Genomic DNA, 13578 nt, shown 5'->3' with positions numbered 1-13578 from the left:
CCCCAGGTAGTCTGCACCGGACGGCGTGATGGAAGGACTCGAGTGTCCCCGGCTGGTCGTGGAGGGCGACTGGAGCCCCGCTCACACCAAAACCGTGAAGAACAAGCTGCAGCTGTACTTCCAGAGCAAGAAGAAGTCCGGCGGAGGAGACTGCCAGGTGGAGGTGGACGAGGCGGCCCCGAGAGCCGCCGTCCGCTTCAGGTCCGAGGAGGGTGAGTTCAGCCGCCAGGTTACCGTGGGTTTCTGTCGGGAAATGTTTAATTTATGAGGTTTTCACTTCAAAAAGTCCAACAAACCGAGAGACGGCGAGTCTAAATACTCGGTGGAGTCGTAACGTAAACGGGCCCGAGTTTCACTACGACACGATGAAACCGTTAAACTCTGGTTGGACAATGAGATTAATCATCAGATCAGTGTGTTAATGTCGACATATTTTCAGTTTCAGTTCAGGGGTCGTGTTTATATACAGTCCTCAGCTGTGAGGCTTATCATGTTACACCAGAGCATTTCGTCACATTAATGTTGATTAATAAACACCGTGAGCTCTCGGCTGACTTCCCAGCATGCACTGCAGCCACCGCTCCTCTTCCTAGTTGCTCAGAGGACCAATCACACGAGGACACTGCAGGTGGAGCGGAAGTAGTAACAGGTCCGGTAGTCTAGTAGTGATAAGGCCAGGTGTGTTGGGAGTAACCGATAAAACTCACAATGACAAAGTGAAAACGTTTCTACAAATGTACTGAGGTACACAAATCAACCACAGACCTGAAGCCACCTACTTTATACCGTTACTACATTCTGTTTATCTGGTGCTGTTCAGGTGATTTGAAAAACCTGGAATGAGAACACACTCGCTTGTCAGTTTATTAGGAACCCCTGTGTCAGTCTAATCCAGCAGTGCTGTACTAAACCCTCCTCTATGAAGGAGGTGACGTTCAGTTTGTGCTCAGACTATTTCAAAACTGTGAACAATCAAAGCCTCACACAGTTCAGGTCATTTATCTTTAGGAAAATGACTTTGGCTGACGTGACAGTGAAGCATCATAAATAACGTGGTTGACAGTGGGGGTCATTTTGCAGCATTTGTGATCAGATACACCTGATTTCCAGGAGACTTCCTGGTTCACAGAGACTGTAGAGCTGTTACTTGCTGGGAGATTAATGGTGACACCGTTGTCCCATGTGGTTGCAGTGATGGAGCGAGTCCTTGCGAGACAGGATCATGAAATCATCGTGGAGAATCAGACTGTGAAGTTACGGCTGGTTTCTGCAGCAGTAAGTAGTTTTTATTGTTTTTAACATCAACACGCTGTCATCAGATTAATACTGATATGTTGGAGTAACAACTGAACAGTGTGAACATCCTTTGTCTCCTCCCAGTGTGTCTTTACCTTTAGTGTTGAGCCTGACATGATGTCCTGATCTCCCTCCTACTCTCCACAGGATAGTCTTTTCATGTTAATGCCACCGTGGCCTTTGTTCTGGCACCATCCTCAGTCACACATTTAGCTCCTGTATCGTGGGCTTTAAGGACAGATGCATCATCAGGGTTTAGCCTGTCCTCTGTCTTGTTAAGTGCAGACAGTCTCTTATCAAAACTTTTACCTTTGCTCAGTTTTTTAAATCCTCACAGTAATAAAAACATGCACAGGCAGCAGCTTCTCTGTTTCAGCTGTTTGTGCGTTCAAATGGGTTGATTCAGTAATAGATCAAAAACAGAGGCTCCAGTCTCAGTTATGTTTGCTGTAAATATACTATTTTGAGGTACTGGTGAGGGTATTGCAGTTTGTTGTAGATGGTACTCCAGTACAGTACTTGTGCCATGTTGACATATGTGTTCTTTACTTGAGTATTTCCACCCTGTTTTCTTAATATTTAACACTTTGGTACATTTTATAGAGAAATATTGCACTTTTTACTCCATTACATTTTTGACAGCTCTGAATTAATGGTTAATTTGTAAATTAGGATTTGACCTAAAGCACAGTTTGGCTGTGACTGTTGTATAAAAAGCTGAGTCTGGTTGTGTCTCTGAGTTGTCATCAGCTCCTCCGAGGAGACGTTTCTCCTCTAAACATCTCACCTGGTTTCATTTTCATACCTGTCAAACCAGCCTGTCCTTTTTTGGTGTGTGATTTAACTAGAAAAAATTCAAAAGCTAAAAACAGATTTCACATTTCAGGTGTCTGTGTCCACAAAATGAAACGGATCAGTGAATCAGAAATGTACTTTCTCGCCTTTCCATGAGTCATGTGATGACCCCTCAGGTTCATCTGATGACCCTGTGGAGGGGCCAGACCCCTAGGTTGGGAACCCCTGGACTAAACCAGTGGAGTGTCTATAAAGTAGTTAAACCAGCTGGAGCAGCTCCAACAGTGAAGTGCTGCCCAAGCATCGATGAGTCAGGGGCAGTAATCTGATCAAAGTACAGCGAGTACTTTTACTGTGATACAAGTACAGTTTGCTGATCAAAATGAAATATTCTCTGTAGTATTTTACTGGTACTTTTACATAATTTATACCTAGAGCGTTAGTGGGTCTTGTTTTTTATAAATACTTTTCTTAGAGCCCATAAATATGAACACTCCCCGAGTCTGTGTGATGCCACCTGCTCCATTTATAATGTCCCACGTTTCTTCTTCTGTGGCCTAAATAACTTCCTGAAATTGTGATGTAGCAGGAAGTTGTTCTGCTTTTCTTCTGCTGTCACTGTGGTCTGGCGATGCGCGGTGCCGCCGTGCCACCTGCATGGCCACATTCATGATGATGGAATGAGGCTGATAATGTTTTACCCCGAGGTTTATGGCAGTAAAATCACCCAGGAGGAAACGCGCTGCTAGTTTTCAGTAGCGTCACTACGTGTTAACCTGTGAAACTCTTAGTTTTGTCACTAAATTTCCTCTGAAGTTCAGTTAAACGTGAAGTTAAGTTTCCACAGTGTCTTATAATGTCACAGATGTGGTGAATCATCTGGTTTCATCTCTTAAGTGAAGCCGTGACGTTTACACTGAGCTCTTAAATGACCTGCACTGGAATCGGTTTCATATAAACACTGACTCACTAAGAAGCTGTAAAATCAGACAGGAGACATTTTACTGCACAGCCAGTACTTTTACTGCGGGTGGGCATTAGGTACACAATGCTGTGGTCCTGCACTACCACTTAAGTAGGGTTGTAAATACGTGACTTGTGCTTGAATGCAGAAATACTCCATTACAATGATCAATACTTTACTTTGCAGTAAAGGATCTGAATGCTTCTCCCACCACTGCCGAGCTGAAACATCTGGGCAGTTTTCAGGTTGTTAGACACAGTTCCTCCTCTGCCGTCGTTTCACCTTCTGATTAAAGCATCTGTGTTTTGTCCTCAGAGCCCCACGAACAGCGATGGCGTCTCGGGTAAGTCCTCTGCTCAGCCCAGTGGTTCCCACTGGAGACATAAGTCTTACAATAGTCCAGTGTTTAGAAACTGTCGTTTTCTGACAAATCTCCTCACTGTAGTTTTTATCACACAAACAGGAGGAAGCAGTGCGTGTGAGATATAATTGTTTGTTCTGTCTTTGTTTGGTGCCAAGACATTTTAGGAGCACAGTGCTGTTTTGGTTACGGTCTTGTTTCACTGTGTTCGTGTATGAAGACGAGTTAAACTGGACCAACCTGATTCTCTGGATTCTTAGATTCATCTGCGGATTCAAAGTGTCAGAAGTCCAAAGCTGAACCTGGGTGTGAAGCTGCTGCGGCCGACACAGACGGTAAAGACAAGAAGAGGATGCACAGTACAGCTACAGGGTGTTCGTGATGCAGCTGTCACTTGTCCAGTCCCGCCTTTGTTTGTGTTTACTTAGCCTTTTCCAGAGCTTTTAGCCCCATCTCATGGCCCTCATCAGAGGATGCAGCTCAGCTGTCATGACCCACATAACCTGTGAATGTTCCTGGAAAGAAGTTCATCATGAATATGTGATCATATTATCAAACCTTTTATTTACTGATGTTAATTATTATCTTAAGTTGTTAATCACTGTTTTTTGATGTTTGCAAATGTTCAAAACAAAAACAGAAAAGTTCCTGACGTGAAGCTGATGAGGTGGTGATGGTAGAGGTTTATGTGCTGTGTGTGTCCTCTCAGACTCGGAGTGTGTCCAGAGCAGAGCTGTAGTGCTGGAAAACATTCAGGACGACACGTCCAGAGACCTGCTGTTGATGCTGGTGGAGAACATCTCGGGTTTGGACGAGAGCGGCTACAGTCTGGAGACCATTTGGGAGGCGAACAGAGCCGTGGTCACGTTCAACAAGCCCACAGGTAGGAAACGGCCCAAGGTGACGCTGAGGCAAAATGAGACCTGTTCAAGACTAGAATCCTAATCCAGACCCCACTGTCTCAGCTGATCGTTGCCTGGTGTAAAGAAAGACTCCGCCCAAAACCCTTCAACCGCCTCTGAAGTGTTCAGAAAGGTTTCAGTTTTGTCCTCATTGTCAATGACAGCAAGCTCCAAACCTTATGAGCCTCATGTAGGAAAAACACTGCTGCACTGGAGGCACAGGTGTAGAAGCCACAGTGTTGAACATACTGTTAATATAGAAAATGACCGGCCTCGTCCTTTAAGAAAAACTAGTTTTCTACTTATCTATGAACGGTTTCTGGACTGTTTCCGATATTTGAACAGAGCTGGGTACAGACAGCACACATCAGTGGAGATAAACTAAAATGGTGCAGACAGTTACAGGGAGGAGCTGTGTGGCAGTTGACAAACTAGTGTCACTGTAGTATCTGTTATGGAGATCATCTCGCTGGTCTCCATCAGCAACAGACGAGTCATTCTTTATGACGTTATTAGAAAATGAAAATTCATTCACATCTGTACAGTAACAGAAGAACTTTGAGTACAGAAAATAAATCCACAGGTTGTCAGACAAAATATTTAAGACACAAACCCAGTTGTGCTGAAGGTGTAGGCCTCATTCATTCCTGACATGTCCTTTTGCAGTAGCCTACACCTGTTCTCCGCCCTCACCTGATCAGCCTGTTTCAGCTTCAGAGGAGTAACCCAGAGTATTTTTCAGATGCCCACAAGTTCCTCACCGCAAGTCAGACCAATCAGAAAATGAAGAAGTACGGACTAACCACTCGACTGCTGGAGGCAGCAACAAGCATCCGGGTGGAAAATCTTCCTCTGATTGCGGTAACAAGCATCCGGGTGGAAAATCTTCCTGTGGATAAAGGTACATAAACACTGCAGGAGTCCAGGATTCACATATACAGTCACCGCCCATGTCATTAGGTGTTCCTAATATTCTGACCCTCTCATGTATGTAGCTGGGGAGGGCAAAAATATAGACGCCTTTGAATATAACGTCTTCCAGTACAACACCACCTTTAACTATGACCTTAATAATAAACATACATTTATGACAATTTCACAACAAACTGAAACGTTAAGCTTCGTAAACACAGATGTTAAGGTGGAAGTGTTGTGGTGAAGTCCATACCACTGTACAGGTGTACCTAATAAAGTGGCCTCAAAGTTGCACGCTATGAGGGGAAACAAAGGTGAGCTAAACCTGAAACTGCTGCAGCTTGAGGTCAGTCTGCAGTGAAAATGTGGACAGACGAGAGTCGGGAGAACATGGTTATGTGTTGCATTTCATTACATCTCTCACATTAGTGCAGCTTTTGGAAGTAACTAAAAAACCTTGAGCTCTTTTCACAGACTCCTCTGATTTATGCTGTTGTGGTTGAAACTCTCTCTTATTCCTTCCAGACTTTTTGGAGCTGTACTTTGAGAAAAGCTGGGCTCTGCCAGACAAGATTGTCATGATCCCAGAGGAACAGGCGGCCATCATCATGTTCAGGGACCCCAGAGGTTTTTCACTTTAGCTTTGCTACCAATGTTTGAGCCCAGGTTGTTTGTTCAAGGCTGTTCTAGTTTTTAAATAAAGTGTGTCGTCGTCTGCTGAAGTTGGGCATGAAGATTGTGGCCAAGACAATAGGAGATACTCAGCTTGGCCAAAAGTATGTGGACACCCATATGTGAGAGTGTAGCATGTGATTGTGTCTCCATTGGTTTTAATCAGACGCTCGAACACGCATCTTGTTTCAGTCTTTCAACATGTGCAGGGATTTACTCCCATCCTGACACAGGAGCGTCACCGAGGTCCAACACTGTCGTCAAGTGATACGGTTTGTCTCGTAGTCCGTTTCAGTTTGTCCTAAAGGCGCTGATGGTGTTAAGGTCGGGGCTCTGCAGGCCAGTCAAGTTCTGTTTCTTTGTAAAGTTGGCTTTGTGCCTGGGGGGGGGGGACACAAGCAAAGTTGGAGGGTTGGATTCATTGGAATTCATTCTGACCAAACCAGTAAAGGCTCTATTCTATTATAAAGCCTCGTCCGGTTCTTTCAAACCAGGAACTCAGAGGGACGACTCAGACCACTTGAGTATATAAAAAAATATAACCGTGCTGGTTTATTCAAAGAGTCACAGGCAAGAATTAACATTACGGGTCCAGAGATCTTCCAACCCCCAGGCTGCCCAAGCAGCCCGGAAGCAGAAAAAGACCCAGAACCCAGAATTGCTATACAATATCATCACTTAGTTGGCTCACCCCCTCCTCCACAGAAACGTCAGCCGAGACGTCTCTCTTTGCAGCTGGCTCTAACGTTAGCCAAAACATGAGGAAAAGTCAAGGTGTGTGGCTGTTGTTTTCGTGGTGTGTATCTAAAACAATTTGACATAACATTACACATTAAGACAAATATTATGGTCACTTTTACCGTCATAATAACATTTATCCCTGACGGCAGCCTTTCTCTGCTTTAACTAACCTTGCATTTAACAGCCTGAGGAAGACATCCTGGCTACACTAACATCTTCTAATACAACAGATCTCTAATCAATATCTATCTAACTAAGAAATTACCTAACACCAGGAAAAACAAAAGCAAACATGGGAACAAGGGTGTCCACATATTTTTGTCCATATAGTGCATCCTGAGTCCTAGCTGACAGTCTTTATAGAAACCTCAGAGAAAATCTGTTTTATTTGAACTCCTTGTAGCTACAAGTTTAAACCTCCTGCCTGAACTTTCTTTTCATTCCCTGTGTTGTTGCAGTTGTGAAAAGCATTTGCTTAAAAGAAGACCACGCTATGATGTCCATCCCCGTCACAGTGTTTCCATACCACGAGTCCCTTGGAACCGCCTTGTACGGCAAAGAGCGGCTAGCGTGGAACGTGCCCAAGCCCTTCACTGAGCACCTTCACCACGCTGTCCGAAAGTTCCTCCTGATGAAGAAGCTGCTGAGAAGCATCAACGATCAGATGCGTCCGTACTTCTGCAGTGTGGACTTGGAAACCCCGGAGGTGAAACTCAGCCCTCTGCCAGGCCTCATGAGGCAGAAAGGTCTGACTGCCAAACAGGTAGACGACTGGATGGGCACCGCCCAGCAGGCCTTTCGTCAGCAGATGTCTTTGTTCACAGCCTTTGAGTGTCCAGCTAGTGCACCTGCATGGAAAGCTGCAGAAAAAGAAGTCCATTCAGTTGTCAGGGAACATGCTGACGTGGTGTTCGATACGTCCCGGGGGGCTGTGACCGTGGCGGGCCGAGCCGACGACATCAAACAACTGAGGGCTCCTGTGGAGAACATCGTTCTTAGAGCCATGAATCAGATCGAGCGGCAGACAAACAGTATCTCTGAGGTGGTGAATTTGTCCCCTGCCATGTTTTATATCCTGAAGCAGGACGGCTTACAGAAAGCAGTGTCTGACGTTTCCTCTGAGATGAACCTGACCTACAGCGAGGGCACCAACAGTTTAACCCTTACAGGACTTCCTGCAGAGGTTTTTGAGGTTAAAGCATGGATCATGGAGCATTTGAGTAAAAAACTGCTGAATCTCTCCCCGGGTCTTGTAGACTTCCTCAAGAATGTGGACCCCATGGACATGTCACAGGACCTGTTCACGTCCCAGGGGATCAGTGCTGTCTACAGTATTGAGAGTAAAGGGCTCCTCCTGCTGGGGAGCTCCAACAGCATCCTCGCCGACGCAGAGCGCAAGATGATGATGGTTTTGTCTGTTTGTACCGTGGATTTGGAAGATCAGGAAGTTCTCAGGCTTCCCAACTGGGCAAACTGCTGAATCTCTCCCCGGGTCTTGTAGACTTCCTCAAGAATGTGGACCCCATGGACATGTCACAGGACCTGTTCACGTCCCAGGGGATCAGTGCTGTCTACAGTATTGAGAGTAAAGGGCTCCTCCTGCTGGGGAGCTCCAACAGCATCCTCGCCGACGCAGAGCGCAAGATGATGATGGTTTTGTCTGTTTGTACCGTGGCTTTGGAAGATCAGGAAGTTCTCGGGCTTCCCAACTGGACGGCTCTGAGGCAGCAGCTGCTGGACACCTACAACTCCTCAAAGAAGAAAACAGTGGACATTCAGATTCACCCAGAGAGAAGAGACAAAGTGACGGTGGCCGGCTTCATGAACCCAGTCAGAGAGGTCAGCCGCGCTCTGAAGGAGTTCATTGACAACTACTCCCGGGTTCAAGAGGCCCTCCGTGTCGAGTCCAGCGCCGTTGTTCAGTTCATTTTCAAGAAAAAATCAGAAGACTGGAACAGCATTGCCAAAGCTAACGGAGTGATGGTACAGTTTGATCCAGAGAGGCCGAGGATCTCCATCACCGGGGCTCGTCTAGACTGGAACAGCATTGCCAAAGCTAACAGAGTGATGGTACAGTTTGATCCAAAGAGGCAGAGGATCTCCATCACCGGGGCTCGTCCCCACGTCCAGAAAGCCAGATCCTGCTTCCAGGAGCTGATCCGTACTCTCTTCACCGACACCTTCACTGTGGACAAGCCCGGCGCTAAGAAGTACTTCATGTCCCAAGGAAGCCTGTTCCTGTCGACAATAATGACGGAGTTCAGCTGTGTGGTGGTGCTTCGTCCAGAGAATGAGGAAGAGGAGGAAGATGAGAGCTATGAGGATACAAATGGCCTGTGCTACTGCAGGGTGCAGACCACCTGTGGAGTTCTGGTTTCGGTCACTAAGGCGGACATCTGTGGCTTCAGCACCGACGCCGTGGTCAACGCAGCCAACGAGGATTTGCAGCACATTGGCGGCCTGGCTCTGGCACTGCCCAACGCGGCAGGACCACGGCTGCAGCAGCTCAGCAACGACTACATCGCCAGCAGGGGGCGTCTGCGCCCAGGTGACGCCATTGTAACAGATGCATGTAACCTGCCTTGCAAGTACGTGGTACACGCAGTTGGTCCACGGTTCTCCAACTCCGACAAGAGAACGGCGGTGTCCCACCTGAAGCTAGCAGTCAGAGAGAGCCTGAACCAGGCAGTGAAGGCGAATTGCTGCACCGTGGCCTTGCCAGCGATCAGCTCAGGCGTGTTCGGCTTCCCTATTGACCTCTGCGCTCAGACCATAGCGCAGGCAGTGCGGGAGTACTGTGACAGCTCACAGGGTCTGGGGTCACTGACAGAGATCCACCTGGTGGACAACAATGATCAGACTGTCAGGGTCCTGGCCTCGGCTGTGAACCAAGAGTTCACTGACCTCGGACCCACCATGACAGTCCCACCGCCGGCGGGAGGAAGAGGCGCTGCGGCTTCACGGTAAATCTAAGAACCACTGGTTGTTCTAATGGACTTTCACTGGTCAGGATGTAGTGAGGTGAATGTTTGATACTCAGTGAAATGAGCTCAGTTGGTTTGTGGCAGTGAGGTTGTTCAGTGATACCACTCATGTCTGTACAGTAAACATGCAGCTGCTTAGCATTTAGACCTGAAAGTGACAGTCTCCTCTTGGTAGTCGCTCATTGGTCCAGAGGTGTTTACCTGGACCACAGTGTTGGACCGATGGACTGTGGCAGACTAATGTGAGCTGGTGCTGTTCACTGAGCAACACGTCACTCAGGCCATTTTGTCTGACCAATTTCATCACTCACTTGACAGCAGAAATCAGCGGGGTCGAGATCAGAGCAGGTCTCCTAGGGGTCGAGGAGGAGGAGGAAGAGGAGCAGCAGCAGGAGGAGGAGCTGGGAAGAAAGCAGGTGGATTTCGTGGAGGCCCACAGGGTAACAGGGGAGGTCAGAGTCCCAGGGGACACACCAGACCTGGAGGGGCTGCAGGGTGAGGTTATAGTTGTTTCTTCACTTGCTTCTTAACCTTGGTTTTGTTCCTCAGTCAAGTATTTAACACCAGATTAGTGGAGTCTCACATGTTTGTAACATCATAAGGTCAGGAACAGATCAGACCTGATGGAAATCAAGTCAAAGAAAGAAAAAAGACTCAAACTAAAAGTGAGAACTGCTATTCAGTATAGTGTAAAGGAAAGACAGACCACGGGCAGATACCTCTGTCCTGTTCTCTAAGCTTCTGTTTTCTGTTTGAGTAACAGTAGCAAAACAACCATTGTGTAGTGGTGACCACGCTCACTGTTGTGTCCTTTAGCTGCAGGCCGGGGAGGATCGAGCAGGTCACAGCTGAGGGGCTGAGGATTGTTCTGTGCAAGGGGAACATCGAGGACCAGACGGTGAGTATGAACCTGCCGTGCATCGTTTGAGTAATATACCGCATGTGGCTGTGGATACAGACGTACAGGTAAGAATGAGAAACACTTCAGTTGTCACCATCCTGATCCAAGCAAGCCTGGCTGTGAGGCTGAGTCTGGGTGTTAGCTTAGGTTTTATCCTTTATTTCTGCTGGTTACAGTAACAGTTTATTCATCAGAGTAACCGGTGAAGTGTCTGAGCACAGAGCAGTCACATGATCAGACAGTTTCTTACATTGTGTGCAAACGACCTGACTGGCTTTCCTGAGTTTTTGTGTTTGAGCTCAAACTGAAAGCGTGTGTAGGAGACAGTTTTTTACATTGTGTGCATATTTTCTGGTCGTATCTCAATAAAGAGACTGAGAAAAACGATCCCCACAACTTTGTCCAACAGAACCCATATTGGCCTAAGACTTGTGTACAGGATGGTATTTTTACTTCAGAAAAGACAGAGGTGCTGTATATTAGGTTTCTGCTGACAATGTCCTGACCCTGTGTCCGACACTCTCACCGTGGTCCACAGACTGACGTTATCGTCAACACCATCGGTGAGGACATGGACCTGAATGTGGGAGCCGTCTCCAAGGCGATCCGGGGCATGGCCGGGCCCAACCTGCAGCCAGCTGTCCAGTCTGCAGCCAGCGCGGCCAAGCTACAGTACGGCAACGTCATCATCACCGAGGGCTTCAACCTGTCATGTCGGAGTGTCTTTCACACTGTTTGTCCTTGCTGGGACCGAGGAGACGGCCGGGCAGAGCAGGTGAGAGGTGCTGTAGTCAGGACCATCTAAACCGAGTCCAAGACCGATCTCGAGTACCACAACACTACACTACTCTGAACAGCTGAACACCACTTTCATGATCATGGCATTTTAGTAAGTAGTAACAGTGTGAAGTGGGAACAGTGGGAGGATCAGTTCAGAGGATGTTCCACAGAAACTCTTAGAACATCAGATACTCACAGTCCAGAACTACAGCTGTGGCAGCTGGTTTAAACCGTTGTCTCCTGTTGGGGCTTTACATCCTTATACACTCATCATGTTTGTTTGTAGAAATTCAACCTGTGAAGTCACATGGCAGATAAATACAGTATTTCTGTAATGTACAAATTATTTTAATGGTAGAAAATGGAATAAGTAAAGTACAGGTACTTCAAATGTGTACTTAAATGCAGTACTTCGGTAAATGTGCTTAGCTGAGGGGAGTGTAACCCTTCCAGTTGAGCCTGCCGGGCTCCCGTCGCCTCCCTGTGTGACGTTGTACCACGCTGTGTGTTTCCTGCCCTGTACAGCAGCTCCTCCCCCGTCTCACTCATTACCCCCGTGTCTCCTCTGTGTCAGGAGCTGATGTCCATCATCAGATGCTGTCTGGAGCAGGCTGAGAAGCTCAGGATGGCGTCTCTGTCCTTCCCAGCCATCGGTACAGGAAACCTGGGCTTCCCCGGGGACCTGGTTTCCAAAGTCCTGCTGAGAGAGATCCACGCCCACAGCCGCAGGAGAAGCTCCGGCCACCTGAAGGAGGTGGTCATCGTCATCCACCCCAGCAACAGCCAAAGTGTGGATGTAAGGCCTGGTTGGTTTGAGACAGCATTAGGTTCCATGAAGCTTGTACCGAGCCCCACCAGACACCTAGAATCCAACAGGGCTCTGCAGCTGTACATGACTAGTTTGAATTTATTGGCAACAAGTCTGGTGATTTAAGTTGTTTTTTTAAGGGAAACTATGTAAACAGTTTGTTCCAGCTTCTTCAAAGTAAATACCTGATGTTTCCTTGACACTGCTGCTTTGACACCTCAGGAGAATGTGAACCTGCATTAACACACCATGTTGTTTGTCAGTGTTTCAGCCGGGAGTTCCAAGGTCAGACCGGTCAGAGCAACGTCCGACGTGAAGCAGAGGATTTGAAGGAGTCGGCAGTTTGGCAGATGCCGAGCCAGTCACAGCAGTCCTCAGGTGAGAGGCTGCAGCACCTTGCATTTATGAAAAACCTCCGTTGAGGAACAGTGAAACTAGTGAGAACACAAACGCAAGTGTTCTGTTCAGGGGATTTGAACATGTGAAGGAAGAACAAGTTTGCCTGTAACCAATGAGTTCAAGCCACCCAGCGCTGGTAACCAGTGTTTACTAACGGTGGGTGGACGGCGTCTACTCATATTCAGAGACCAGCTCTGACCCTCAGTGGTGCTGAGTGTCCTCACACTGCACTGAACCTCGAAGACTTTAAACTGTATTCAGGCCGAACACAGAGTCTTTTAAATCTGTGTATCTGAACACAGCTTCAGTATCACTGGACTCTCTCTCTTTAAATCCAAACTAAAGACTTATTTACCTTGGCTCTCGGCTCCTCGTAGTTTTACCTGTTTCACTGGTGTTGCTCACTTTTGTCTGTGCCGTCAGTTTAAATGTTGACTGTTATGTTTACCAGGTGTAGGTAAAGCACTTTTTCTTGTAGTTGTTTTTAAGTGCTATAGAAATAACGGTTGAGTTGAGGATCGTCCTGGACAGCAGGTGAATTCACTCAGTGGTCACAGACTTTAAACACAACAACGAGTTGAATCGATGACTTCAGAGGCAGAACAGTGTCTTTAATTAATGATTATAGAGACAGGACATCGGCTTTAGTCGATGTTACAGTCAGAACTTTGAGTCTAGTCGATGATGTTGCAGACGAGTGGAGGCGCTGAGGTCCCGAGTCTCCAGATCATGAATCTGTGTGCAGTGAGAGAGAAAAGTCTTCAGGCTTTCAGTCCAGTTGCCACCAGAATGATTGGCTCAGCCTTCCCCAGTAAACAACTGGTAAATCCAGCTGGTGTGTGGCTGCTGTGGGAACCTGCAGACCCTCCTCCCTCGTGGCACAGACATGTACGAGAACTGAGGCGTTTGTCTCTTTGTCCTCACAGTCACTCTAAGGTTCGGTGTTTCACTCTTGGTCTGGTTAAACCTTAAATAGACTGTGTGTGTGTGTGTGTCTCTCTCTGTGTCTGTGTCTGTCAGCCTCCGCCGACCCGGTGCAGTCCCCCCCCCTCGGTGTGTA

General features: G+C 47.3%; 1 protein-coding gene across 1 annotated transcript in view; it reads left to right on the top strand.

The window, feature by feature from the left end:
• The first annotated feature begins 28 nt into the window (after positions 1–28).
• LOC109957438 (poly [ADP-ribose] polymerase 14-like) overlaps positions 29–13578 on the top strand; it is a 23385-nt gene continuing 9835 nt past the window's right edge. Inside the window, 14 exon segments of the mRNA XM_020595329.1 lie at positions 29–212; positions 1193–1275; positions 3371–3398; positions 3677–3751; positions 4126–4299; positions 5061–5219; positions 5759–5860; positions 7105–8108; positions 8141–9609; positions 9949–10125; positions 10447–10528; positions 11070–11306; positions 11886–12107; positions 12383–12497. Coding sequence (XP_020450985.1) covers positions 29–212; positions 1193–1275; positions 3371–3398; positions 3677–3751; positions 4126–4299; positions 5061–5219; positions 5759–5860; positions 7105–8108; positions 8141–9609; positions 9949–10125; positions 10447–10528; positions 11070–11306; positions 11886–12107; positions 12383–12497 — 4111 coding nt within the window.

This window comes from Monopterus albus, unplaced genomic scaffold (assembly GCF_001952655.1).
Source record: "Monopterus albus unplaced genomic scaffold, M_albus_1.0 scaffold26.1, whole genome shotgun sequence".
NCBI classification, from domain to species: domain Eukaryota; kingdom Metazoa; phylum Chordata; class Actinopteri; order Synbranchiformes; family Synbranchidae; genus Monopterus; species Monopterus albus.
The sequence above is the reverse complement of the archived record's forward strand: the minus strand, read 5'-3'. Positions and strand labels throughout refer to the sequence as shown.